Source organism: Accipiter gentilis, chromosome 31 (assembly GCF_929443795.1).
Source record: "Accipiter gentilis chromosome 31, bAccGen1.1, whole genome shotgun sequence".
Lineage (NCBI taxonomy): Eukaryota > Metazoa > Chordata > Aves > Accipitriformes > Accipitridae > Astur > Astur gentilis.
In genome coordinates, this window is record NC_064910.1 from 1,254,840 (window position 1) to 1,279,431 (window position 24,592).

A 24,592-nucleotide genomic window follows, 5' to 3' on the forward strand; every position below is an offset into this window, starting at 1 on the left:
TGTCTAAAATATGACAGATAGGGATAGCATGTTTCTCTAGGTTTGGCTTTTTTTTTTTTTTTTTTTTGACCTGGAAATTTAATCCAGGCACAATTTCACAGCTTTGCAGAATTTTCTAGGGTTTCTGACCCTCCAGGAGCACAAGCAGAGCGGTACCATGTGTGGCATGTTTCACACAGGGGAATTCAGGACTCCAATAGTTGAGTCATGCTTTATTTGACTAAACCTTTCAAATTGATTGTCTTTGCTTAAATCTCCTCAGTGACCTTTGCAAAAGAGAGAATGTTCTTAGGTCATTTGCTAATGAAAAAGGGACATACTTGTTCAACAAAAGATCTAACATAAAGAAAGCAGAGTAAAAGCTGACAAGTCTGAGTTAACGAAGGTTAACGAAGTTAATTCAGTTAACAAGCCAGGGTGCTAATTGGCTGAAGAATTACATAAACATTGTCATGATATTAAGTACTTCCCCAGCTCTGACTCTAGCCTCATGCTAAACGGGTTTCAGAAGGATCAATTCTCTTGCCTTTCTTGCAAATAATATTAAATAACCCCTGTTCTTCAACAAACAAATGGTCAAGTAATTACCAGGAAAGCACAGGGAAGGGGTGCTGGCCTTGTCCAGCTCTCTTCCTTGTTTTCCATTCCTTGTTTACTTCTTCTTCCACGCCAGATTGGAAAATGGGACTGGAAGTGTGGTATTTGGTGTAGGAATTGGAGAGGTAACCACGTTCTGTGTAATGGCACCTTTGAAGCATTCTGCGGCTCTGCTTGGCCCCCGCAGAAAGCCAGGCGTGGATTTGACAATTCGGAACATAACCAGCATTTTATCAGCAGTTACAATTAGATGTGTTACACGAGTTCTGCCTGCTGCCCACAAAAGGGGTGTAGATGGGCACTAAAGATATCGTTTGCTTATCTCAGGTGGGTGAGTAGCTTTGGGAATTTATTTGACTTCTTTTGGCTTTCAGGTACTTAAAAAATGGAGCAGCATTTTCAATGTACAGAATCCATGTTTTCCTTTTGTTGTAGAAGTAACTGAAACATGTTTTCAAAATTAAATTGAAACTGGAGCCGACTCAGATCGCTACAACTGAATTTGAATAATTTTTCTGTGTTCTTTGCAGGTGTATGAGATACATTTTCATCCTTTTTAAAGGTTCATTTCCAGATTTGGGTGTATGGGGAAGAACAAACTACCTTAATTATTTAATTAAGTTTTAAGGCTTTATAGTAAGATGGAAATATTTTATATTGATATTTGCATAAGAATTGATACTGCTGTACAAAAAACAATAAAGAACACAGACTGTGCATTTTTTTAAATAAATGAAATATCTATTATTTCTCTAAAAAGGCAGTTTCATGGTGTATGCTCATATGTACTGTCTCTTAATTCATTTATACTAAAATTTTGAGCCATAGTAGGTAAGAAAAGTTGAGAAAAAGTGACATTGGAAAAGCCTTCCTTTTCCTGATCTTGGAGCTCACACTGATGAATATTGGTTCAGATTTCAATCATTATTCTAGTGCTTCTAATCAGCATCTTTCCATTTGAGTCAGGTAGCTAAGAGAAATATGTCTGCTGTGAATCTGTTTGGACAAGGATCTGCATCTCCATAATATGACTTTTAGAGATTAACTGTTTTTTTAAAAACTGTAAACCACTGATGTGGAGAAAGATACATCTGTAATAGCCAGGTGTGGCTGGCATGAGGAAATGAGCAGCCTCTTGTTCAGATGCATATGCCTCCTGCCAACACGAATCATATTATAATTCATATGTATTCATATAACCTTTGTTACTTAGTTTGTTAACTTGAAAAGACGTTGGCCTCTTAGCACCTAATAATCCACATGAGCAGTCTTGGTTTAGAAGTAGGGATACTATATAAAGCTGAGCTTGGTTGTAAGCAGAGGAGAGATTCTCTTTCATGCTGACAGCTCAAACGCCTAAATCCATGGTGTCCTTTGGCAGTGCTCCTAAACCATCAGTTTTGTCAAATTAATCATAACAGTATAGCAAAAGATCCATACTGTAAGAGATCCATCCTGGTGGATTGTCCCAAGGAACTCCATGTAATTCATTCTTCATACTGGCTCATTCCTAGTTTTCTTCCAAGCAAAAAAATTGCACAGTTTTGTACTTTGGCTATGTCAGCTTCTCAGTGTAGAGTCATTTGATATAATACACTAAGATTTAAAATACAAAAACCTACTCCAACTGTTGTGACAGCCATTTTCCAGGAAAACAGTGTGGAAAATTGATTTTTTTTTTTCTTTTTTTTTTTTTTTTTTAAACTATAAGTAGGCTGTGTTTCAGTCATAGTGTTTGTTTTCAGGTTTGCAATACCAAGACAACTGTAGCATAGATAAATGTTAATTATAGATAGATTTTAACAGTGAAGTTTTGAAGTGTGTCACAAGTAGGCCTATCCTTCAATATGAGAATAAAATAAATTTTGCCTAATATCAATAAGGCATTGTTCAGTATCTTTACTACAATTTCCTCAGTACAAGGAAATGAGGATATCTTCAGGTACATTTCTTCAAGTCCCTACACTGCCCTCCTTCACTCGTACCACCTTAATGGCATTAAATGAAGTTGAACCGTTGTCGTTCTTGGACAGGATTGCATTCATCTTCCAGCTCTTTCTTTCCAGGCACGGGCGAGACTAAGTATTTTATCCTAAAACAAGGTGTTATTTTTTTATCAGCTCCTTTGTGTAAATATGTATCTGTTTGTTTGTGTTTTGCCATAATTCTTGCTTTGTGAAATGTTGATGCTGTTGCAGACTGGTCTGTGAAAAATCTAATTGCATTTTTTAAATACTTTCATTAGAATCAGCTTAAGTAGAACCTCTTGGTGCTTTCCACCACTGAAGCATATTTCTCCAGAAAGGATTGCGGCGATTTACTATTAGTGTCGTTAGTGCACTGAGTACTATAGAGCATGCAAAACACATGTGCCTTTGGTGACACTACGTCTGGAATGGCTTTCAAAATGGCTTTGGTTCACAGATCTCAGACATACTGTCACAACCCATTACTTAAACCACCATTGTGTCATTTCAAAATGATTTTTTCCCCTGTTGAGCCTTGTGATGTTGGCAGTCAACAGGGGATTATTTTTAAACAACGTTTGAAGTGGCCTGAAGAGCCAAACCAGTGCTGGAAGGGAGAATGACAAGGGAGCCCTGCGTGCAACTCTCCAACCTGCGTGGACACGTGCGCGTCTAATCGTTTTCAGGCTCCACTGCTAAATAGAAATGTCATCCCCAAAGAGGCAGAAATTCCTGCCATTAAATATCAGACTCCATTTGTAAGAAATGCAGCCACTAAGCAGATTTCACAGTTAAGCATATTTTACTTGGTTGGAGTGTAATAGGTTATGTTGTAGGTCAGGGAGAATCACTCTTGAGAAGTCTTGTTCCAAAGAAAACACTTTTCTCGTAGAGAATATTCAAGTAGTGAATATTGATTTGAGCGTTAATTTCCACGTATCGATTTTGTCATGCACAATGTGGTCACTGTTGCTGGAGTTTCTCTGCGTGGTGTTTCCAGATGACGTTCATCAAAGAGTCTGGCCTACTGAAACGGAGACAGATTCTGTGTTTATTTTCTCTTCAAGAGATTGACTCCATTGCAGCAGCGGTAACTAATCCAGCTTCACACATCACAACTGTTCCTAAATAAATGCTTTTTTATTATTTTTATCAGGGCCAGCCAGGACTTCTTGGATCACAGGGGTTCACTGGACCACCAGGATTGATGGGGATCCCAGGAGTGCAAGGTCCCAAAGGTCACAAAGGTGAAAGAGGATATCCAGGAATAAGTGGACCCAAAGGAGAAGTGGTAACTTTTGAATATCGGATGGTTTAGTTAATAAGCGAAATACCAGGCAGAACATCGTTTTAATTGTGCTGTTTCACTCGCTCTAGGGGCAAAGAGGAGTCACTGGATTCCCCGGGGCAGATGGCATTCCTGTAAGTAGCTGGTTACCTCATCTTTAAGAAATCACCAACTGCAAATATTGCAGGCTAGTTTAAAGCCTTTGTACTTTAATTAAAATCTCTGGGCTAAATTCTGCATCAGCCACGTACACGCTTTTCAGCTAAGGGCATTTGTCGAAGTGAGTGGAACTGCAGATACACAAGAGAGCAGAATCTGTGCTCCCTCTCATTCCCTTGGATAATTAAGGTCCATTTGCTTTGTGGAGAAATCCCCTTGTAAAGGGGATGAGAAAGGATGGAAATTTCCTGTGTCCCTGGAGGTTACCCAGCTAAGTATGTTCTTTTGTAGGAAAGAGCTGTGAGATAAGTACTTCACGTCTCTTAAGCTTGTAAGCAAAGGACACCAGTGGGTCATTCCTTCATTATTTCAGAGTAGCAAGGCACATAGAAAGACCAATGATTTTAAGAGTACTAACCATTGTTATTTGCTTTATAGCTCATATGGCATGCTTGAGATAGTCTTAAAAAACTTACTGAACACCAAACAGTGTCAAACTTTGAACAAATTGACCAGGTCCATGAAACTGAAACATTCAAAGAGGAAAACTGGGTAAAGTTCACAGCACAATATTTTCCCAGCTTACACTTCTTTACATCTTGTGTCATAAAATAACAAAGAAATCTGAGTCACTGGAATCCCTGGACAGAGTTCCCAGGCTTGGGTTTCCTTTGTAGTGCTCCCTGACACCGGGGCCCCGCTCTGCAGCCCACGCATCCACATCCACTCTGCTTTCACCCTTTTTTTGTTTCCAGAAGAGCTCCCTATCGAGTTTCAGGGCTTTCTCTCTCACAATCTTCCTCCTCTCCCTCTTTCTCACTCTTAAAGGAAAAGCAGAAGACCTTCCTTCCCATTCCTATTAACACTCCTGAAGCCAAGGATCTTGCTTATCTCACCACGTCATACTGAGTTTTTTCTAAGCACTCTGACATCCTGGGAAGGAGAGTAAATCGCTCCCCTGTGAAGCCCCATGTCGCTATAACCTGTTGCCTCTCTTCCCCGAGCAAGTTTTTTTTCTTAGCCCTGCCTTCCCGACCTCTGCACGTTGCATCGTGAGGGACAAATACCTTCAGACAGTACTTGAACCTGCGTGCTCGTTGTGTCCTGTCCTCGAGCTCCCTTGCCCTTCCCACTTGCTTACGTTCTCCGACCAGGTTTCTCATGCCGAGACGTAACACGGGCTGTCGGAAGGCAGATAGACGGGCACCTGTACGAACTGTAATGGCACAGGGCGAGGATGTGGGGCTGGAGGCCAAGAGGGGGTGGTGGCAAGCCGGAATCTCTTCTGGGGTGAGGAATGCCAGTACTTGATGGAGCTAGGTAAGGACACGGACAGACTTCTTTTTCTTTCTGAGCAAGGGAGCAGAAGCAAAGAGAAAACTCTTGCTCTAGATAGAGGAGAAGGAAGAAATGTCTTATGTTCGTTTCTTGGGGGGTTGACCGAGTCCCCTGGCAGAGAGAGCTGCTCAAGGGCAGATTTGCTTCTCACCAGCGTCAGCGCAAACCAGAAGCAACAGCAGTTAAGGTGAATGTAGGTACAGCAAGGGAAATCCAGTCTGAGGCAGGAGTAACTCTTCAGAGGCTCCGTGTGGAGCTCCCCCGGCTCCCTCGCTTTGAGCCCTGCTGTTTTCTTCCAAACTTACAGCCTCATCACAACTCTCAGCCTAGCTACAAAAGCATCTCTGACTTTTTCCCTGGCTTGGAAGCTGTTCAAAGCCAGCAAGGAACCTTTCTTCCCACTCTTCCAGTGAGAAGCACTGACATGCTTAACAGTCCCAGTTCTTGGTGGCTCCCTGCACAGCAGCCTCATCTGGCTTAGTTCTCTGCTTAACAGAGCCTGCATTGAACATAGCTTTCCTACCCTTTCTGAAAGGTCCTTCACTACTCATTTTTTCATGCTGTCTGGGGCATCTGGTTCAAGCTGCAGCTATATTAAAAAAAGGCACTGTCTGTTTCTGTCTTTGAAAATCATAGTTTCCCATGGATCCAAGCCTTGAGCTTAATGTGAGAACGTCTAAATACTGTGTGACTACAGGAAAAGGAAAACTAGAAACAGATGGGTAGATAAACATTTTTTTTTTTTCCTCAACAGGGTCATCCAGGGCAGCCAGGATCAAGGGGGAAACCAGGTCATGATGGCTGTAACGGGACAGTAGGTGACCCTGGTGACTCGGGAACTCCTGGATTCGCTGGTTTCCCCGGTGCCATTGTAAGTAGCTGGCAGTAAGTGAGTACCTGGAGCTAAGACCATTGCTGAAGTGAGTTTCATTCGCGTGTGTGTTGGAAACAAACGGGACATCTCCTAATGGAGCTCCCTTTTGGCCTAGCAGAGCGGACTTACCGTGGACATGCTGCACGATGCTTAGTTATTAAATTGCAGCCAGGGCTGGGAGGTCTGCCCAGAGCTATACCTGTCACATAGGTCTTGCGGAGAGATGACTTCAGGAAAACCTGTACAGCTTCATCCAACAGTGATAAAATAATGTTAAACTCACGATTCCTGATGAAAGTAACCTTTGTCTTCCCTGCCCCGTGGCCAAAGTACTGGCTTTCCATGGTGCGATATGTAGGATCGTGCTGAGGTGAGCAGTGGGGTTTGCTGGGGCTCGCGTCAGCCCTGGGGAGCTGCGGCTGCTGCTCGGGGCAGGAGGTGCTGCCCAGTAACACCGCTCCCAGGTAATGGGGGGTTCTTCCCCCAGAATCGGAAATTCATTTTAGGTACTGTCAGGGTTTACGCTCTGTTTTTAAACCGTGAATTTCCAAAGTTAGGCATAGGCTCTGCCTCTAATGGCGGTATGTATACTCAAGAAAACCCAAACAAAAATTTTTTGTTACTCTGAGCTGTTTATGTGTTAAGGTATATGACACAAAAGCTTACTTCTGCTATTTTTTTGGTCCCTTCCAGGGCGTCCAAGGGCCAAAGGGCCAGAAGGGGGAACCCTATGTACTGCCGCCAGACATCGCAAGCCGGTACAGGGTACGTCTGTAACTCCTGTGAGTTATTCACGCTCCATACAGTTTTACAAGCAGATGATGGAGAGTTAATTTTTCTTACACTCTGATGGACACATCCCAAGAGGCCCACTTCAATTCTGTGTAGGGTTTGCAAGGCAGCTTCTGCTTTCTCTAGTTAGAGCAAAGTCTATCAGATATCCAGGGAAAAAAAATCTCCACTCAGTTATTTACAAGGAATTCCAGCCCACAGGTGGATTGCAGAGGCACTGGAGATGTTATAGCTCAAGTATTACCCTCTTTATTCAATGACTACCTTCATATCATGCATGACAAAATCATTCCTTTGCCATAGTTTTGGCCATTGAATGATTCTATTTAATATTAGCATCCTTTCTATATAATTTTCATGCAGGAGTTTGGTTGACTTGGGATAGAATACACTTCAATATATTATTTAGTTATTTAGTAAACCCCAAGTATTCCTATGGGTGCTTTTACTCTATCTAATCCTTAAAACTTGTTTTGTAATGACTTGTAGCTTTTTCTGATATATATATAGTCTTATATAATTGGAAGGTATCAGATAAAGGGTTACATATGCTGTTAGAGTATGAATTGTGACAAATTTATGTACAAAGCTACATCTGAGCTGTACTCAGCACAGAAAAGATCTTCTGGCATCGTTTATGTATATTTTGTGCCAGTGATGAGTGCCAAAATAGGTTTTTCTGTTGACATATTCATAAATTGCCTGTATTTTTTAATGGAATCTTCCTTTCAGAAACTCTTTAAATCTGCACTTGTTAGTAATTAGGAATGATTAAGTAATGATTAAGAATTGCTCAAGTATAATGTGGCCAAGAATGGGTACTGACACCTGTATTCATTTCAGAAAGTACTTGGTTCTACAAATTATTCTGTTAACTAAACTCAAATTAACTGTTTAGTTAGGATGCTACTCAAAATGATGGAAGGTGTCTGGACTGAATACCCGCATTATTTATGGGTAGTAGAAGATCTCTGCGCTAGAACATTTTTGGATCCCATTTCCAAAAACATTTCAACATGTACTGCAGTTAAAATATGTGGTCACTGAAAACAGTATGTTCCAAATGCTTTTAGTGACTCAGAAGAGAATCAAAATGATTTGGTAATTCCCATGCAACTCATGAAAAATGAGCTTGTGCATTTCAGCTAAGGTTATAGCCCTAATTAAGCCACTGGTTCAATAGGATTTTTCAAAAAAGACTTAAACGTGGTCTGTTGACCACTTCAGCCTTGTAGTTTGGATCCCTAACTTCCCTAGCCAACTTTGTACCCTCCTGCTGTATTGCATGCACCTATACTATATATATAAAAGTACAAAATCTGTGGCCCACATTTGGTTATCTCAACACCTGTATTGAACACATCTGTATGTAAGGGTTTGTGTAGCATTGTATGCTATGATTAGCTTTTGGAATGAGAAAAAAATTAATGAGTGAGAAAAAGATTTTGTTTAATTTTGTATATAGTACTTATTGCATTTTTTACTTCTTTGGTTTTTTTTAGGGGGAACCTGGGGATCCAGGGTTCAATGGTTTTCAAGTAAGTAGTATTACAGCAAATGTGATAAAGTGTCAATAGTAACTGATATCAGAAGAACATTAATTGATGGTTGGGGTTTTTTTATTTAAAGGGACCTCCGGGTACGCTGGGTATTCAAGGACCTGTTGGTCCCAGAGGAGAGAGAGGAAGACCAGTAAGTATATTTGAAATATGTTCCATAGAAAATTAACCTACCAGAGGAATTAACTCAGCAAGTTCCATTATGTTGGATTGTAACCTAGCAAATGGATAGAAAAAACAGGTTAGAAATAGCAGTAGGTGTCCTTGGACACAAAACCTTTTAAAAACCAATGTGAGACACTGATTCTACAGGGATGTATGTTGCAAAAAGACGTATAGCTTCTTTCACCCTGTATTGTCAGAGGCTTTTGATTGATATTGTATTTCTTTAACCTCCGTGAAAGTGTCTTGCTCTTAAAGATTATTCAATGCTGTCCCGTCTATATCCCCTTACAATGAGTTATCAAAGATATCAGGACCTAAATATGTTATCTTTTCTGCTCATAAAGGATATGTATATAAGGTCTCCACACTTCCCACGGGAGAGTGAATTGATAACATTCTTCATTAGTATTTAGAATACAATTTTCTTTTTAAACTATTTTTCAGTCATTTTTTCCAAAATCAACATTTACAGCATTGCAGTTGACCACTGTTGCTGAATAGTTCTTCGGGAAGATCGTGTTCTCTCCAGATACCATTTTCTACATTTCTTTTTACCATGGTTAATAGTTTTATGGGTCAGAAGCAGATGTTCAAATTCAATAGATTTCATTTTCTTTAGGCTTGCTTTATTTTCCTGTAAGACAACTTTATAGCATTTGCTTTTTTGTTTGTTTTGTCAAAATTTACCTCAGACCTGCTCGATGTCACTGATTTGAGGGGGAAAAAAATTAATTCAGGGCTTCTTACACACAGCCTCCACAGCTGTTTTCAGGGACAGCACCCTCAAAAAAAAAAAAAAAAATTATTTCTAGGACTAAAGCCACAGCATGCTAAGCCTGTCCAAAGCTAATTTTTGCAGTGGCCTGTTTTATCATCTGGAGTAAGTTGCACCTTGTCTTTCTCCTCTGGTCCTCCTGAAGGGAAACCTCCTCAGTCCTTTCTTTACTTATTCTTCCTCTAGAGTAAACCCACAGAGTTCATATGAGCTTCTCACAGGAGCCTAGCCTCCAATGACTGATATTCCCAGTCCTCCGTCTTGGACGTTAGGAGTGCTATGAAGCATGCATTTTCTGAGCCCCGTGACTACATCCCTCTGGTTGCCATCTTGGCAGCATCTCTTCTGAACGCTCTTCCAGACTGGGTGGATCCTTAGCATCTCCAGCTCTTAACCAAATACATCCAAATACATTTACTGTCTCCAAACCTGTGACTCGCCTGCAAGTGGGACCTGGGAGCATTTCCCAGGTCGGAGCTTGCATCATTCCTCTTCCCCAAGTCCTAGATCCTGCAGGAAGGTGAGCGCCGCTCCCCAGGTCCCTGCCTGGTCTCCAGGCAGCGGGATGCCCTGCCTGGTGCATCTGCCCCGTAGATTAGGCAACATGTCTCAGGCTGCTTGACTAACCAAAGCTGATTCAAAAGTAGTTGTTTCAGAGCAAGCCTATTGCTCACGCACACAAAGGTACGTAGCAAGGCAGAGATGCCTAACAAGTTCAGGTCTCTCCTGCATGCTGCTGTCTTTTCCTTGCAGGTTGGGCTTGATTTTGCGTAACCCGGTTACATCCCCGTTGGGGCTCGGTAGATGGACAGCTCCATCTGCAGCTCGCTCTCTTTTCTATGCCTCTCGTTCACCACCTTCTCCTCTGAACAGCTCATGCTTCTCATTCACCCCACCTTTCCCATATTTGACAGAGTTTTTAATGTGTAGAGCCCTTTGGAGCCTCTTGACTACCATAGCTGACTGAAGCGCGGCAGGTTCTCTCTCCAGTTAATGGCTTTCCTACTGCTCTTCTTGTAAGACTCCGGCAGGTTTTTTTTTCCTGTTATAGTTCCATTTCCCACCATCTTCCTTTGATTGCACTCTGTACAATACCAAAGAGGTAATCTGAGATTCATATGGCAGTTCCACTCCCTTTACAGATGGATGCAGTACCAAGACACCAGTCCAGTGAAGCACTTAGATGTGCTTAACTTTAGGTATGAGCTTAAAATGTTACTAAGTCAGGATCCGAAAGCACAAGTTCTTATTGCGTGAAATAAAAATGGGGTTTCGTTAGGTCTAAACTGGGAGACCGTTATTCTGTTAGGAAAGATTACGATGTGACGTATGAGGGTGTTTTTCAGAACAGTAAACACAGCTAATACAGTGAGGATGGCACATTGAATGCTGAGGAATACACTGCCTTCTAAATATATACTTATATTTCAGACATAAAGTAACTGACTTCCTGCATGCATTGATTAGAAAGCAACAAGTAACTTGCTTTCCCCTATTGTTTTTCCCCAGGGACCACCAGGCCCCCCAGGGCCCCCGGGACCACAAGTAAGTCTTTGTGTCAGAGTTGTTCATGTTGGTTTTGTGTCGCTGAGGTTTATCGAAGACCCACTTGAAGGCAGTAAAATAAAGACCCACAGGCTGCACCAAAGGCTGTGTAGCACAAGACTTTCTGTGTCAGCTGCATACCACGAGAAGTTAATCTTACACTGGGATCGCCTACCCTGAAAAGATTAAACCAGTTCTAGAGCCAGATTTAATTTGCTACTGTAGTCACAGTAGCTTCCCACGAACAGAGAATCCTTGCAGTCTTTAAAATATTTGGTTATATCTCAGCGGAAAAAATATACGAGTTCATTGTTCCAGCCCACTTAGGTATTTTATTTAACATTCAGTGCTATTAAAAAACTTGCAAAAGAAATGCTTGATCTTTTCATGACGTTGCTCAGTGAATGACTCAAAGTCTATTGTAAAAAGCACTGGTAGCATGAGATTTTAATTAGTTGTCTGTCTGAATATTTAGGTCTATAAAAATACTTTTAAATCTATAAAAATACTTTGAGGTAAACCTAGACTATTATATGATTGCAGTCCTTCAATGGTGTCCTACAGAATTGTAAGCCTGAAAAGGCCTTTAAGCATGTTTAAATTTCAATTTTACATTAGAAAACTGAGTCGTACACTTAGTAAATCTTCACCTATTGTTTTTGCAGGGCAACAGGGGCCTTGGCTTCTATGGAGAAAAAGGTGAACAGGTAAAGGAAAACTAATGAATTAATATCACTACTAAAGGACAGGTTGATTCTACTTGCTATTTATAAAGAAACCTATATTAAATACTCTTTTAATTTGCAAATGTATTATGTAATTATAAGAGAAAAACAAACAATTATAGCTCTGAAAGTAATGATAATGTCCATAAGGAACGCCATAGCTGAACTAACTTCTACATGTCTAGGTCTAGCTGTGCCCTTGTTTACACCAACAAAGAGGTAACGCTTCTGAAATTTATAGAGCCAGACCACTTTATATAAAGTAATAGTCTTCATCGTCATTCTGGAAACATACAGGGCAAGAGCAAGTATTGCTATATGTTAATCCCACACAAAATAAATTTATCTTGCCATCAATTTATTCAGAGGTTTAGAACCATACTCCTAGCAGGGGCAAATCTGCATTGCTCCTTTTGTTGCAGTTCCTTAGACCCTGTGCTGATCAACAACTTGACAAATATTGTACCTGTTAGTAAACGTACCTTTATGCTTTTTCTACAGGGCCCCCCAGGTCCTCCAGGTCCACCTGGGCTTCCTACAAGAGAACTGATGGGTGTCCCCTCGGACAAACACAAGGTAACTATTTTGCCAAAATACACAAGGAACTAAGAGGTCTGCAGCACCAAAACTAAATGTACAAATGTGCTTTCACATACAGTACTTAGAAGACTTTAGTATATCAAGAGAGAAATCTGCTACTTTCCCATAGCTTGGATCATGAAGTGCTTATTGAAACTATGGTGGCTGAAGTCGTTCAGAAAGCACTTCTCACAGACTAGAGGTGCCTCAGGCAAACCTGTTCTTTTTCATTAACTATGCAACCACTGGCCGTCACTCACATCTTCTCACTTTACAAGGAGAAATACCTGCTGAGAAATCATTCAATATCTTATTTTTCGTAATAGTGAGTGAAGTTTTCTTCCTGTAAAAGAAACATATCTTTAGGGAAGCTATCTGAATTATTGTGTTTGTTTATATAACTTATCTATACGGTGCAGATATTTGTGTATAAGGCTCGTTCATACATATTGGGGAAACCCTCAAGAGCAAGATGCAGTTTATTCTCATCTATTGCTTCTTGCTGGAAGCAGAGGTATTCATACCCTGTACACGTATATTCTGTATCAGACCCCAACCTCCAGACCAGTAGTTTTTCATCCCAGATTTGAAGTTAGAAAGTTCATGTGGCTCATGCAATTTCTGCAGTAAGATAAGTAAATTGGTATGATACTGAAAGATCTAAAAATGCCTTTGACAGTCTGCATTAAGTAACACACATGTTGGGATTTCCATGACTAAGCAGAGATGGCTGCATATGAACTACTTCTCCGGAGAGCCTTTATATTCAGTGGAGATATCATCAATATAGTGAGTAGACTTGAGGCTATGATTTTTGTCATCCTAACAGGAACTCTTACTTTTGATCAGACAATGCATAGATAATCAGTAGGTAAAAATGGGAGAATGTGCATTTATTTGTAGGCATTACTCGGGCACTCACCACCCAGATGTCTCATGAACAAGCCTGGAAACAACCTGAGGTGTTCACATTCCTAAAAACCTTTTCAGAAAAATTATCAAATATTTTTTTAAAAAACAACTTTAAAAACTTCTTATGACAACATGCATTTCATATGACAAGTATATGAATAAAGAACAGCACAGGAGTGGTGTTTTTTCTCTTGATAAGCATTTGTCACTTTGTGTTGTACAAAAGTTACTGAGATGTAAATGGGAATGCCTAACATCTCTGAATACTTTTTCTTTATTGTTAGGGTGAAAGAGGAGAACCTGGACAAAAAGGAGAAGTTGGAATTCCAGTAAGTCAAGTGGAGAAGAACAAAGACAACTAATAATATTGGAGTTAATACTGGTACATTCTTCAGTGAAATGATGCAGTATAGATATGGAGCAACGTAAGCAGAGACACCAGTTCTGATGCATTAGAAAAACTGAACAACATGATGTGTAATAACTCCATAGTACAATCAGTTGTTCTCTCGCTGGTTTAACAAAATAAGATTTTCCCTCACACACTTTTTAATTTTAGCTTTAACTATTAATAAATCTCTTCACTGCTGGTGATCTGCTGATCTATGTTTAAAAATTCCACTAAATTTGATTAAATAAGTATATATGGAAATTTTCTCAATCCTTTTCAGCCCACTCTCCAGCACATACAGACTTTTGCTCTCACTGGTCATTAAGTCTGTTGAGTAATCCCATGTGTTGCTGTATCATTTAGAGCTGTCAACCAGGCTTGACTGAATGTGGTTTAGTTAACTCACAGGCAACCTCTAGACTGTCTAAATAGCTTTGCCACTGAGTGGTTCTTTTTTACTTCCCAGAGTGGTTTAAAATACAGTCTTTACCAATTAGGGATGCCTCACTGAGCATTTTACAGAGCTTTATTTTCTCAGATGGTCTGGTCAGCTTCTCCACAAGGTTATGGGAGAAGGTCGCAGTGTGAGCCCTGATGCCCTCCGTGTGCAGTTGCTAGCCAGTTCTTCAGCTGTTGGTCAGATTTTACACGTGTAGGATTTGGTTGACTACGTTAGGAGAACTGTAGATTTGTGCTGATGTAGCAAAAGGGGATATGTGTTTCTCCCTTTTTTTTTTTTTTCATCATAATAGGATGGATAGCAGCATGCCTGTGTTTGCCAAATAGTTCTCTGAAGCTACAATTTGGGCATAAGCTGAGTTGCTTAATTGGTTGTATAGCTGAACAATTGCTTTGGCTCTTCTTGAGAGTTGCTGCCACAGAAGAAATAAAGGAGGAGATGATAGGAGGGAAGCCCTGTCCTCTCCCCAGTCGCCCACTCCTGCTATTGTAATGAAGCAAGCATGTTACACTTCATTTTAAGGGTGACAGTTCTTTCACATGCAGCTATTATTAGACCCTCCATGTGTTACAATGATGTTTTCTTCCTGTTTAGCTTCTATAAAACAGTGTTACAATTTTTTTTGCACATAATGAAGAAATATGTTGACCTGACTTGTAATGTTTCCTAGGGTGTACTTCTCTATGCTCCTGAAAAAGGTGAAGAAGGGGTAATGGGCTTCCCAGGACAAAGGGTGAGTCACTCATTAAAAATTCACCCAGCTGAATGTGCAAATCCAAGCTGAGAGTTTGCCTTCAGGAACAAAACACAGATTAACCAACTATAGAAATGATAGTTCTTCAGCCCACCGGGTTGTGGCCAGCTCTGAACTGCCTGATATAGGAAAGCAAAAAGGCCATTTTGAAATGGCAGTGGGAGGAGGGTCCTGTGGGACTTGCAGGTATGGCTATACCATCACTGGGGAGCCTTGTGCATCTCTTACCTAAAGCAGTGCTCACTAACCACAGCTACTGTCCTGGTCCTCAGCACAGGCTGTATTGCACCATTTCCATCTTATCACTCTTCAGACCCTGGTTAACAAACAGGAGTTTGGCTCCGGCTACTTGTGACCCCAGGAAAAAAGCTAATCCAAATACTACTACCTTGTAGAATCTATGGATGCCTTTTCTGGGGCAGTGTTTCTAAAGTGCTTAAGCAGAGTGAGACCAGTACTCAGCATACACTTTAAAAAAATCTCATCCATCTTTAAAATCTTCATGGTCAATTTACAATGTATTGATTAAGTGATAAATGCCAGATTAGATTCCAGACCTGTTTGTACCATACATGAATCTCATTGAAAAAGTATCTGAACTCTGACTGTTAATGTAAGAGTTTCAAGCTGTCACATTTATTTTATCTAAGAAATAATAATGGTTCTTAACCATTAGGATGTTAGGATGTCACTTTATTTTGCTGATTTTATTGTGCCTTCATAGGGACTGCCTGGCATCAATGGTTTTCCAGGACTCAGTGGAGAAAGAGTGAGTATTTCATACAAGACTGCTGTTTCTGACACATATGTAGACAATCTGTCTGAAAAGTAAACTGTAGAGGATGAATTCTGCCTGTAATTACACCAGCTGTAGTCTAACAAATAGCATCTGGATTCATCCATCATTGTAATTTTGGGTCAGTTATTTTTCTCATCAGTGAGGGAAAAAAAATAGCCCTATAATTAGTCTGTTTTGCTTAACACATAAGCATGTTTTAAGAGCACTACAGGGAGGTGTCATTTTCATTGTTCCCATTACTGTGACCATGATTTCTGTAATTTTCTTCCTACATGCAGAAACTTACTTTTTTTTTAATAGCTTTCTGCAGATATGGTTGAGCTGTATGGTTATCTTGAATATCACAAAAGAAGAAAAGGAAACTGATAAATATACCAGTTAAATCTCTGTCCCCATGGAAAAACACCCAAATATTTAAAATAGCATTCTGTCAGACAGAGCAGAGCTCATGCTTTCTGTTCAGTCTCAGAAAAAAGCTTCTTCAGTCAGCATTAGAAATCACTTCTGTGAGGTATTCAAATAGCTGTGGGATGCCTGACTCCAGCCTTAGTTGTTTAAGGATTTGTCCTGCCATGAAGGCATAACAATAATAACATGAAACACATGGGACATGAAATTATACAGAATATGAAAAATATCATTTGCACAGCTCTTCGGTCTGATCACAAAACCTGGTGGTGTGAAAGGGAATATGTTATCAGTCATACGTACGTGGAGAGGCTGATGCAAAACCCATTAAAGCCCACTGGTTGACCTCAACGTGGGTTCATGCTCCAGTCAGAAATGGTCAGTGGCTTCCCCGTCTCGAGGGTGGGTCTCGGCAACCATTTTAGTGGAAGGTGCCTTGGTTTGGATGGAGTACCGTTGTATAACGTGTGTATGAGAGGGGACAGCTGCTCGATGCGCTGTTCACAACGACCTTCTTTTTGTTGATTTTCGAGTGATTTGATTCTTAAGCAAGCAAGAAGAATGGCTAAGTCCTGCCTGCACACAGATGAAGTCGCAGTTAATTAGGAAGCTGCTGGCTTCACTTTTAGACCACCAGCTCCACCTAGTGTAAAGAGATTTTACACCTGATACTCAAGAGGCTCCTTTTCTGATGATGTGATGTACAGTTGCCATTATGGAAAGGTCTCTGAAGCGTTCGGTCCAGTTTGTGGCATCTTGCTGAGAGCTGTGGTATTTGTAGTGCTTCAGAACTGTGGAAGTGACTTAGAGAGCTGGTTATTAACATTCAGGTTCTGTGTAGGAGTTGTTCCCACTGTCAAACTCGGGACACGCTGAATTTTAAAAAAGCTGGCTAATAATCTAACTAGTGTGAATTATACAAACCTACTGGTTTTGGTGAAACTGTGTTAATTGGTATTGGCTGATGATCTGGCCATTGTTTTTTTTACTAAAAGCTCACCTTGTTAACACTAGTCTTTTTCCAGAGTAACATTTTCTATAGAGAACAAAAGTTGTCAAAGAGCTGAGTAAAGCACACAGAAGAGATCATCTCTTCTATATCCGCATCACTGACATCTGCACTGTGCTCTGTGCACCCCCAGCAGCTGAAATACGCTGCCATGTGGTAGGGTGTACCGAGTTTTACCACACGTGTTTTAATCCTCATGCTTTGGATTTCAAACCTTTTAAAAGAACGAAGCGGGCAGGACCTTAAATATTATAACATTTGCTGGGGTAGGGATGAAGAATTTTCTCTGGGATACGGCATGCCCGAGGGTGGGAGAGTTGGATGAAGGTGCCTTCAGGGCTGGTCCCGAGCTCTCCTCGCTCAGCCGGAGAACGCCCCTGTGGCCAAACAGGCTCCAGCCACCCGGAAAACAGCAAAAAGGACCCGCGCACTTCGGTGCTATTTTGCTCCTCGCGTTCCAGTGAAAATATGTCCACTCGTAACGATTCGGACTCGTTTATCCCGCAGCCTCCGTGGATGGTGCGAGGGTAGGTGCTCCTCTTCACCTGCGCTGCTGCCGGGGCGACAGCCTGCGCCGCAGCGGACCCCTCTGGCCTTTGGCGGCAGTTAGGCTTGGTCCGAAAGGTGGAACACCAAAACACGAGGAGAATTAATGGTATTGCCCGAATTACTACACCCCAGAGAGAGAAATTGCTCAGCTCTGTTGTGTAGTTTTTACGCTAACATCAGAGGAAGCCAGCTGCTACAGACCAAATAATTTTATTCTCTCTCTGATAAAGGAAAAGTCAATCATTTTTATGTGTATTACAGGGTTTTCCAGGATTTGATGGTCCACCAGGCGGCTACGGTCCTAGGGGAGACAAGGTACTGCTTTACTTTGATTTGCTAGAAGCAATAAACCTGATGTCATTTTGCTTTCTTTTGTTTTCTGTCATGTAATAACAATTGTGTTTGTTGTCATTGTAGAACTGGTTATGTGGTTTGTTAACTTGAAATCTCTGAGATTTCTTAAAAGTCACATCAGTGCTTTTGAAAGTCTGTTTCTTTGTGTTTCATGGGCATACCTTTCCATTTTAAAAGAAATTCTCTAGAATAATGTGCTTAGATGTGATACTTCAACTTCTGTTAACAGGGGGAGCCAGGCGAGATCGGTCCTCCAGGACCAGTTTCCTATTTTCCTTCCAGCATCCCAAGGAAAGGTACGTCTTCCTTGCTTAGATTGCTTATCTTAGCTGCATTTTACTACCATCTACATAGATCAAAAGCATGAAATTCTGAGAATTCAACTCCTCAAAAAAATGATGTTTGCTAAACTGCTCCAGAAGATATAATTGCCTTCCGAGAGAGTGCCCCAATCACCTTTTTGGAGGCAGGTGGTTTCTTTGTCTCTTCTGCTGAAGCTGGATTGCTATACAAAAGGCATCCATGCATTCCTGTGTCCACAGAGCAGAAACAAGCAAAAAAAAGTGTGTGACTTCATTGTCCAGTGAAAGGAAGAATGGAAGAGTCTGTCTTCTGCGTCCTGTTTCAGGGACCCTGGATAAAGTGCAGCAATGGCAGCACAGCAGAGACCATTCTTATAATTTAATATTCAGAAAGAAAAAAAAAAAGAAACCCAAACACTTTAAAAAAGCCTTGAGAAATAGAAGATAATTTTTTTCCCCCCCTTTTTAAATTGACAAATTTCCTTTGTGATCTTTTCACTAGGCTCATAGCACCCACTGTCAGCTCTCCTGCAGAGCTGTGGTGGCTCTGGCTGCCCCAACTAGAAACACATAGAAGGTGATATCGGTTTGCCAGGGCCAAAACTATTCCAGGGAAGGTGCCAGCAAACCGCAAGGGTGATCGCATGCCGTCGCCCCAGCCTGTGTCCTCATACGGTTGAGTTTACTGGTCTCGTTGATAGCCAGAGAGTCTAGCAATGAATGGTTCCCTTCCTCCCAGAGAAAGGGAGCAAGACACCCAAAACATTGTTCATATCACCCCGAATACCCTGCCGGGCTTGTAGGAGCAGGAGGGACTGTGTAGAGAGAGGAGGAAGCCGGCGGAGGGCTGGACACGCCATACGTCCTCCAGTACCATTGAGCTTTGACAAGAGCACGATACTTTCTGCAGGCAATAGCAGATGCTTTTGGTACTGGGGAGCAGAGGAAAGCTCACAAATCATACCTCTGTTATAACGGCAGTTTCTTGCAGGGAAAGGAGGGGCTCTTCTCAGAGAGCTGGTCTTCTGTGCTTCCCAGGAGCAATGTAGCTCTAGCGGCGTATTAGTAAGAGCTGAGAGATGCTCCTTCCTCCTGGGCTTGGTGGCTCCACACCATTCCTGTCACAGGCCATGCTCAGCTCCCAGGTATTTGGGCTTTACAGAAATCTCTCAGATATATTTCTTTATTCAGACTGAGGCAGCATGAGGTTACAGGTTTTTGCATTTCTAAAGCTACCTTTGAGAAATGATGGTAAATTCTAATACTCTGAAGCCTTTGAAGTTCCTAATTTTTACTTTTTAAGAATTGAGCAATCTGCAGCGTATCACAAGTCGGTACTTAGGATCACAAACAGCATCACACTAACATCTGTTCTGTGGAACTGGGGATGTCTTTCAGGTGCAAGAGGCGATCCAGGCTTTCCAGGAGTTTCTGGACTGCAGGGAGACCCCGGAGAGGAGGGAGATCGTGGGCTGCCTGGTCCTCCTGGGTTCTCTGATGGTAATATCCCATGTTCCAACAGCTTAACTTTATAGCCATTTTTAACTCGTAACAGGGTCAGGGTGGGGGAGATACATGTGTTGGACCATGGAGTATGCAGCGCAGAGTGGTACATAACTAACTGAGGGGAGCATTTTCCTTCGGCCTCGATGGGGCTCTGGCAAAGCAACTGGAGTGGAGATGATGACAGAGCCTTGCTTCAGTAACTGCTATTGATTTGCTCAAGTGAAAAGTTCAGTTACCTTTTTTGCTCTATGCTAAATACCTCCATTTTCCTTGCACGTTAGATGCAGTTGTGTGAACTTTCCCTTCTGCTACGTTACAGCCCTTTGAGCAGCGTTTTTAAGAAATTGATCTGACCTTCTTCCCTGGTTCTGTTTCAGCGGATGGCGATAAGCCAGGCTTACCTGGAGAAATGGGACCAAAAGGCAAAAAAGGTGAAGTGGGATCTCCCGCTTATCAGGTGGGCCCGCCTGGGTTTCCAGGTAAGGACGGCACACCAGGACTCCGTGGCCCACCTGGTCCTGCTGGATCCCCTGGTAAGTGCATGAAGAGAGATGATGGGAACTCACAAGAACGTCTTTGCTTATTTTAAAGATAGCGTTGGCAAGGCAAAGTGAGAAAGTAGATTGGGGGAATGAAACGAAATGGGTGGCGGGAGGACACACAGGGGAGAAGTGTTGTATGCTCATCAATGAAGGAAGGTTTCCATGGTTTTTAGACATTCTGGCAACATCTGAAAGAAAAGAAAGTCTGTTTGGGGGCGGGGAGAGGGATATGAGTGTCAAGGAGTGTCTGAGAAAGCTGGATTTCTTCCTTAGCCTGGAGAAGAGAAAGCTAAGAGGAATTTTACTGCTATGTTCCCCTACCTCTTGGGAGGTCATAGGGAAAAGGGAACCAGATGCTTCACTAAGGAGCACAGCAGCAGGGCAAGAAGCAATGGCCACGAGCTGCAACAGAGGAAGTTCTGCTTAGGTACTAGGAAAACCTTTTTCACCATGAGGGTGGTCAGGCACTGGAACAGGTTGCCCAGAGAGGTTGTAGACTCTCCATCTTTGGACATATTCAATACTCAGCTGGCCAAGGCTGTGAGCAGCTTGCCGTAACTTGGAGGTTGGCCCTGCTTTGAGCGGAGGGTTGGACTGGGTGGCCTCCAGAGGCCACTTCTGACCGGTGCTGTGCCTCTGTGCAAAGCACCAGGCTGCGGTGCGAGAGCAGGACTGAAGAAAAGGATGTGCAGGAGATGATCCAGAGCAGGCAGTCGGTGGTACCGCGGAGTACGTTGTGCTGAGGGAGAGGAGCAAAGGAATTCAGGGTGAGAGAGAGCAAAGAACGGCAAGGATCATCTGCCACAGCAGAGGGAAGTTACTGAGAACGGGTGTGGGAAGCTGTGAGAAGAGGGAGAGAGGAAGAGATCGGAGGGTGGATAACGACAGGCTGGGTTAGACAGTAAATGGCATTAGGGGAAGCAAAAGGGCAGATGCAGTGCAGCTCAAAAGAATAGGGAGGAAAGAGAAGAAAAGGAAATCTTCAGCAGATTAATTTCTGGTTTTATTTAATTAAACTTCTAGGTTCTCTCTTTGGATTAAAAGGACGGGAGGGCATACCAGGTAGATTTGGCACGCAGGGTTTCCCTGGGCCAAGAGGACCAAAAGGACCTAAAGGTAGGTTATAACTGATAACTTGTCAGATGATCTGCCGTTACGCACTGTGTAAAGCTCCCATTGTATTCTGTCAGAGTTTCTTGAACTATGACATGCTTGGGGACCGATGAATTTGATCTGGGGCTAACACAACAAGGAAAGATTGTGTTAGTTTCTTGTAAGCAAAAATAAAAGTAGTACTTTTCTGAAGTATTTGAGAAACTACTCAAGTATTCTCAAGTCTATATACAAAACGGATACAGCTGAATGTCTATTTGTTGTGACAGAGCATTCTTTTTTTCTCTTTCCAATCCTTTTCTTAGGCGAAGAAGGGGATTGCAGTAAATGCCTTGTGGGTGATGAAATGAGAAGGGGCTCTACTGGCCCCCCCGGCCCTCCTGGCTTTCCAGGAACCCCTGGCCAGCCTGGGAGGAAAGGAGAACCTGGTGATCAAGGACCACATGGTAATCCTGGCTACCCTGGAGCAAAAGTGAGATACTTGTTTCTTTATTGCGTAGTTTTATATGCCTACTAGAAAAAAACACAAGCTATTCTCCATGGAAAAACAATGAGAAGTATGGTTTCTTTTTTTTTCTGTGCCACTTCAATAACTTTCAGATTGCTACCTAGAAAATACTGGAAGCCAAAAATTGCTAGGACGGAGGTGAAAATAGGATGTTTGGGGAAGAGCGAAAGATTTCTACATAATCCAAAGTCCATTTAAACAAAGCTCGCTCAGCAGAACCCTTTCAAGCAGCTGTAGTACTGAGTATGATCTGACAGTCTAGAAGGGTAACAATTCCAGTAGTAACTTAAGGTTGTTGCTAATAAGATGCATATGTCAAACTGATGAAATATAACCCTGAGTTCTGTTTCCATGGTGCCGAAGAGTCGCTCACAGCATTTTCTTTAGTGGCTAAGGCTGAGCAGTTTACCGCGTTTTCTCCAATGCAGTTCTGCAGCTGCAGTCGTCTGCAGGACTCTAGCTCCTGGTAAGCCACAGCTCTGCCAGTGCCATCCTCATGGAGAAGCTCCCCTTCCATGCCACATAGACCTTGGTCCTCGTTAGAGCGTATTAATAAAGATTCAGGCACAAGAATGGGATTACTGAAGAGGAAATCATTCACAGAAAGTAACGGGAAGGCAGTAAAATTTAAGGAGACTTTTTTTTTTTTTCTTAAGCAAGACAGTGGAAATGCATATCTTGATACTTATTTCTCAAGTGGTTCTGTTTCTTTTTTTTTCTTCAATGTATGTAACACCAGGGATTTTCAGGTCAGGATGGATTTCCTGGACCAAAAGGAGAAAAGGGAGATTCTTTACACATAACTACTAAAGGTAGAGTAAAAATTCATATCACGTGTATTTTGCTATTATTTTTGGCTGTTATATCAGAGATTGGTCTCACAATGAAAGGTCTTCTTTAGGCACCAAAGGAATCCGAGGAGATCCTGGGCTGCCTGGTATCAGAGGTGAAGACGGTTTCCCAGGCAGAGATGGATTAGATGGTTTACCAGGACAGCCTGGCCTGCCAGTAAGTAGCAAACATAGCTAAATCATTTCCACCACACTCAATCACTAGTGCATTTAATTCTGAGGGGTTATGATCACCAAGCTATCCTTCTCTCACAGATAATGATGCACAACCTAGACTGGCTTTGCTGGTATTGATATATTAAATATCAGGTTTACTCTCAGGGGTTTTAGAACAGTCTTTCACTTTTATTTCCATTTTATTTAAACAATTAAGTAGTAGCTAACCTATTTAGGTCAGCTTGTTATTACTAGTTAGTTTGTGATAATTAGTGGTTTATTAGTGACTCCTCCTAGCATTGTCTCAGAGTGATTCTGTATGACTGAACTTCAACAGCTTTGTTACGACTGAGTTAAAGAAAAGCAAAATTTTCTACAATTTTATGACCTCAAAATGTAGATTGTGTCATCATATATATGCTTGATAGCACCTCATCTAACTAACCGTAGCCATCTAGAAGTTAGACAAGTAGTTTTAGTTTGTTTTCTAAGCTCCTCCTGTAAGCAAAAGAAAAAGTTAAATACCTTGCAAGAGGCATTCATATTGTCCATCGTAAATGCTGTTTTGGACCACTGGGATGCTCTTGCGTCATATTTGAAGATGGGCCAGAGCTGGACCACAGTGCTTTTTACTACCAGTAAAGATGGTACTTTATATTACTTCTGAGGATGGAAATGTTTTCTAGTGATGTTCATAAGATGTTGATTCAGGGGTGTAGAAATATCACTAGAGGAACAGACAAAGAAAAAACTCTGCCCATTTGGGCGCAATTTTATGTCAGCTTTTCTCAAGGTCTCAGAAGTAAATGCCACACCAGAACATCTCTAGCGATGCATGTGGTTTCCCCAAAACCCACTCGCAGCTTTTCAGAAAGGGCAATAAGCCTCTCCACAGCAGTGATTCGTTTTGCCCGCGTGCCATTCATGGGCCAGCATTTTTAGGGGAACACTCCCACCAAGAGTGCTTCTCTCGTGCCTTTTCTGCCTTGAGGTCTAAATTAAAGTCAGATTATTTCAAGTATGTTTTATTGGCAGTGTTGATTTAAAGAGCTGGGCTGCGACACCTGAGGAATTGCTGCCCATAAGACGTTATTCATGAGAGCAGTTCAACTGTCCGAGTTCTGTTTGTTTCTCAGCGAAGCTGGGGTGACCACCTCTCTTCCCTTCCCGCAGGGTGACAGTATCAGAGGTTTGCCCGGCGATCCTGGTTATCCAGGTGAATTAGGCCCAAAGGGCTTTCCAGGAGAAGCCGGCCTGCCGGGCGAAGGATTTCCTGGTCCAAAAGGGTACCGGGGTTCTCCAGGTGACCACGGACAGGACGGAACCCAGGGACCTCCAGGTCTGCCCGGCCCGCCAGGAGAGCCTGGCCAACTTGGTAAGAGACATCACTGTCTTACGGCAAATCCACGGGGATCGTCACCGAATTGTGTCCAGCATCTGTATAACGCACTGTGGAAAAGGCAGCGTTTGGGGTAAAAAGGGATTGCTTGTATTAGTCGTGCAGAAATCTTAAAGAAGGACGTGCATCAGAAGTCCCAGTGGTTTCATGTCGGGTATTGAAAGAGCATGAATGAATGTCAGTGCCAGCAGGTAGCACCTTTCAGGTTTCAAGCAG

General features: G+C 42.0%; 1 protein-coding gene across 1 annotated transcript in view; it reads left to right on the top strand.

Moving 5' to 3' along the window:
• The window catches only part of COL4A2 (collagen type IV alpha 2 chain), a 141,305-nt gene that overhangs the window by 86,316 nt on the left and 30,397 nt on the right, over positions 1-24,592 (top strand). Inside the window, exons 4-24 of the mRNA XM_049834053.1 lie at positions 3,721-3,855; positions 3,942-3,986; positions 6,104-6,220; positions 6,917-6,988; positions 8,518-8,553; positions 8,645-8,707; positions 11,024-11,059; positions 11,725-11,766; positions 12,286-12,360; positions 13,560-13,604; positions 14,797-14,859; positions 15,605-15,649; positions 17,907-17,960; positions 18,229-18,295; positions 19,700-19,801; positions 20,185-20,340; positions 21,373-21,465; positions 21,768-21,934; positions 22,710-22,782; positions 22,872-22,978; positions 24,151-24,352. Coding sequence (XP_049690010.1) covers positions 3,721-3,855; positions 3,942-3,986; positions 6,104-6,220; positions 6,917-6,988; positions 8,518-8,553; positions 8,645-8,707; positions 11,024-11,059; positions 11,725-11,766; positions 12,286-12,360; positions 13,560-13,604; positions 14,797-14,859; positions 15,605-15,649; positions 17,907-17,960; positions 18,229-18,295; positions 19,700-19,801; positions 20,185-20,340; positions 21,373-21,465; positions 21,768-21,934; positions 22,710-22,782; positions 22,872-22,978; positions 24,151-24,352 — 1,795 coding nt within the window. The remainder of the gene's footprint in view (positions 1-3,720; positions 3,856-3,941; positions 3,987-6,103; positions 6,221-6,916; positions 6,989-8,517; positions 8,554-8,644; positions 8,708-11,023; positions 11,060-11,724; positions 11,767-12,285; positions 12,361-13,559; positions 13,605-14,796; positions 14,860-15,604; positions 15,650-17,906; positions 17,961-18,228; positions 18,296-19,699; positions 19,802-20,184; positions 20,341-21,372; positions 21,466-21,767; positions 21,935-22,709; positions 22,783-22,871; positions 22,979-24,150; positions 24,353-24,592) is intronic.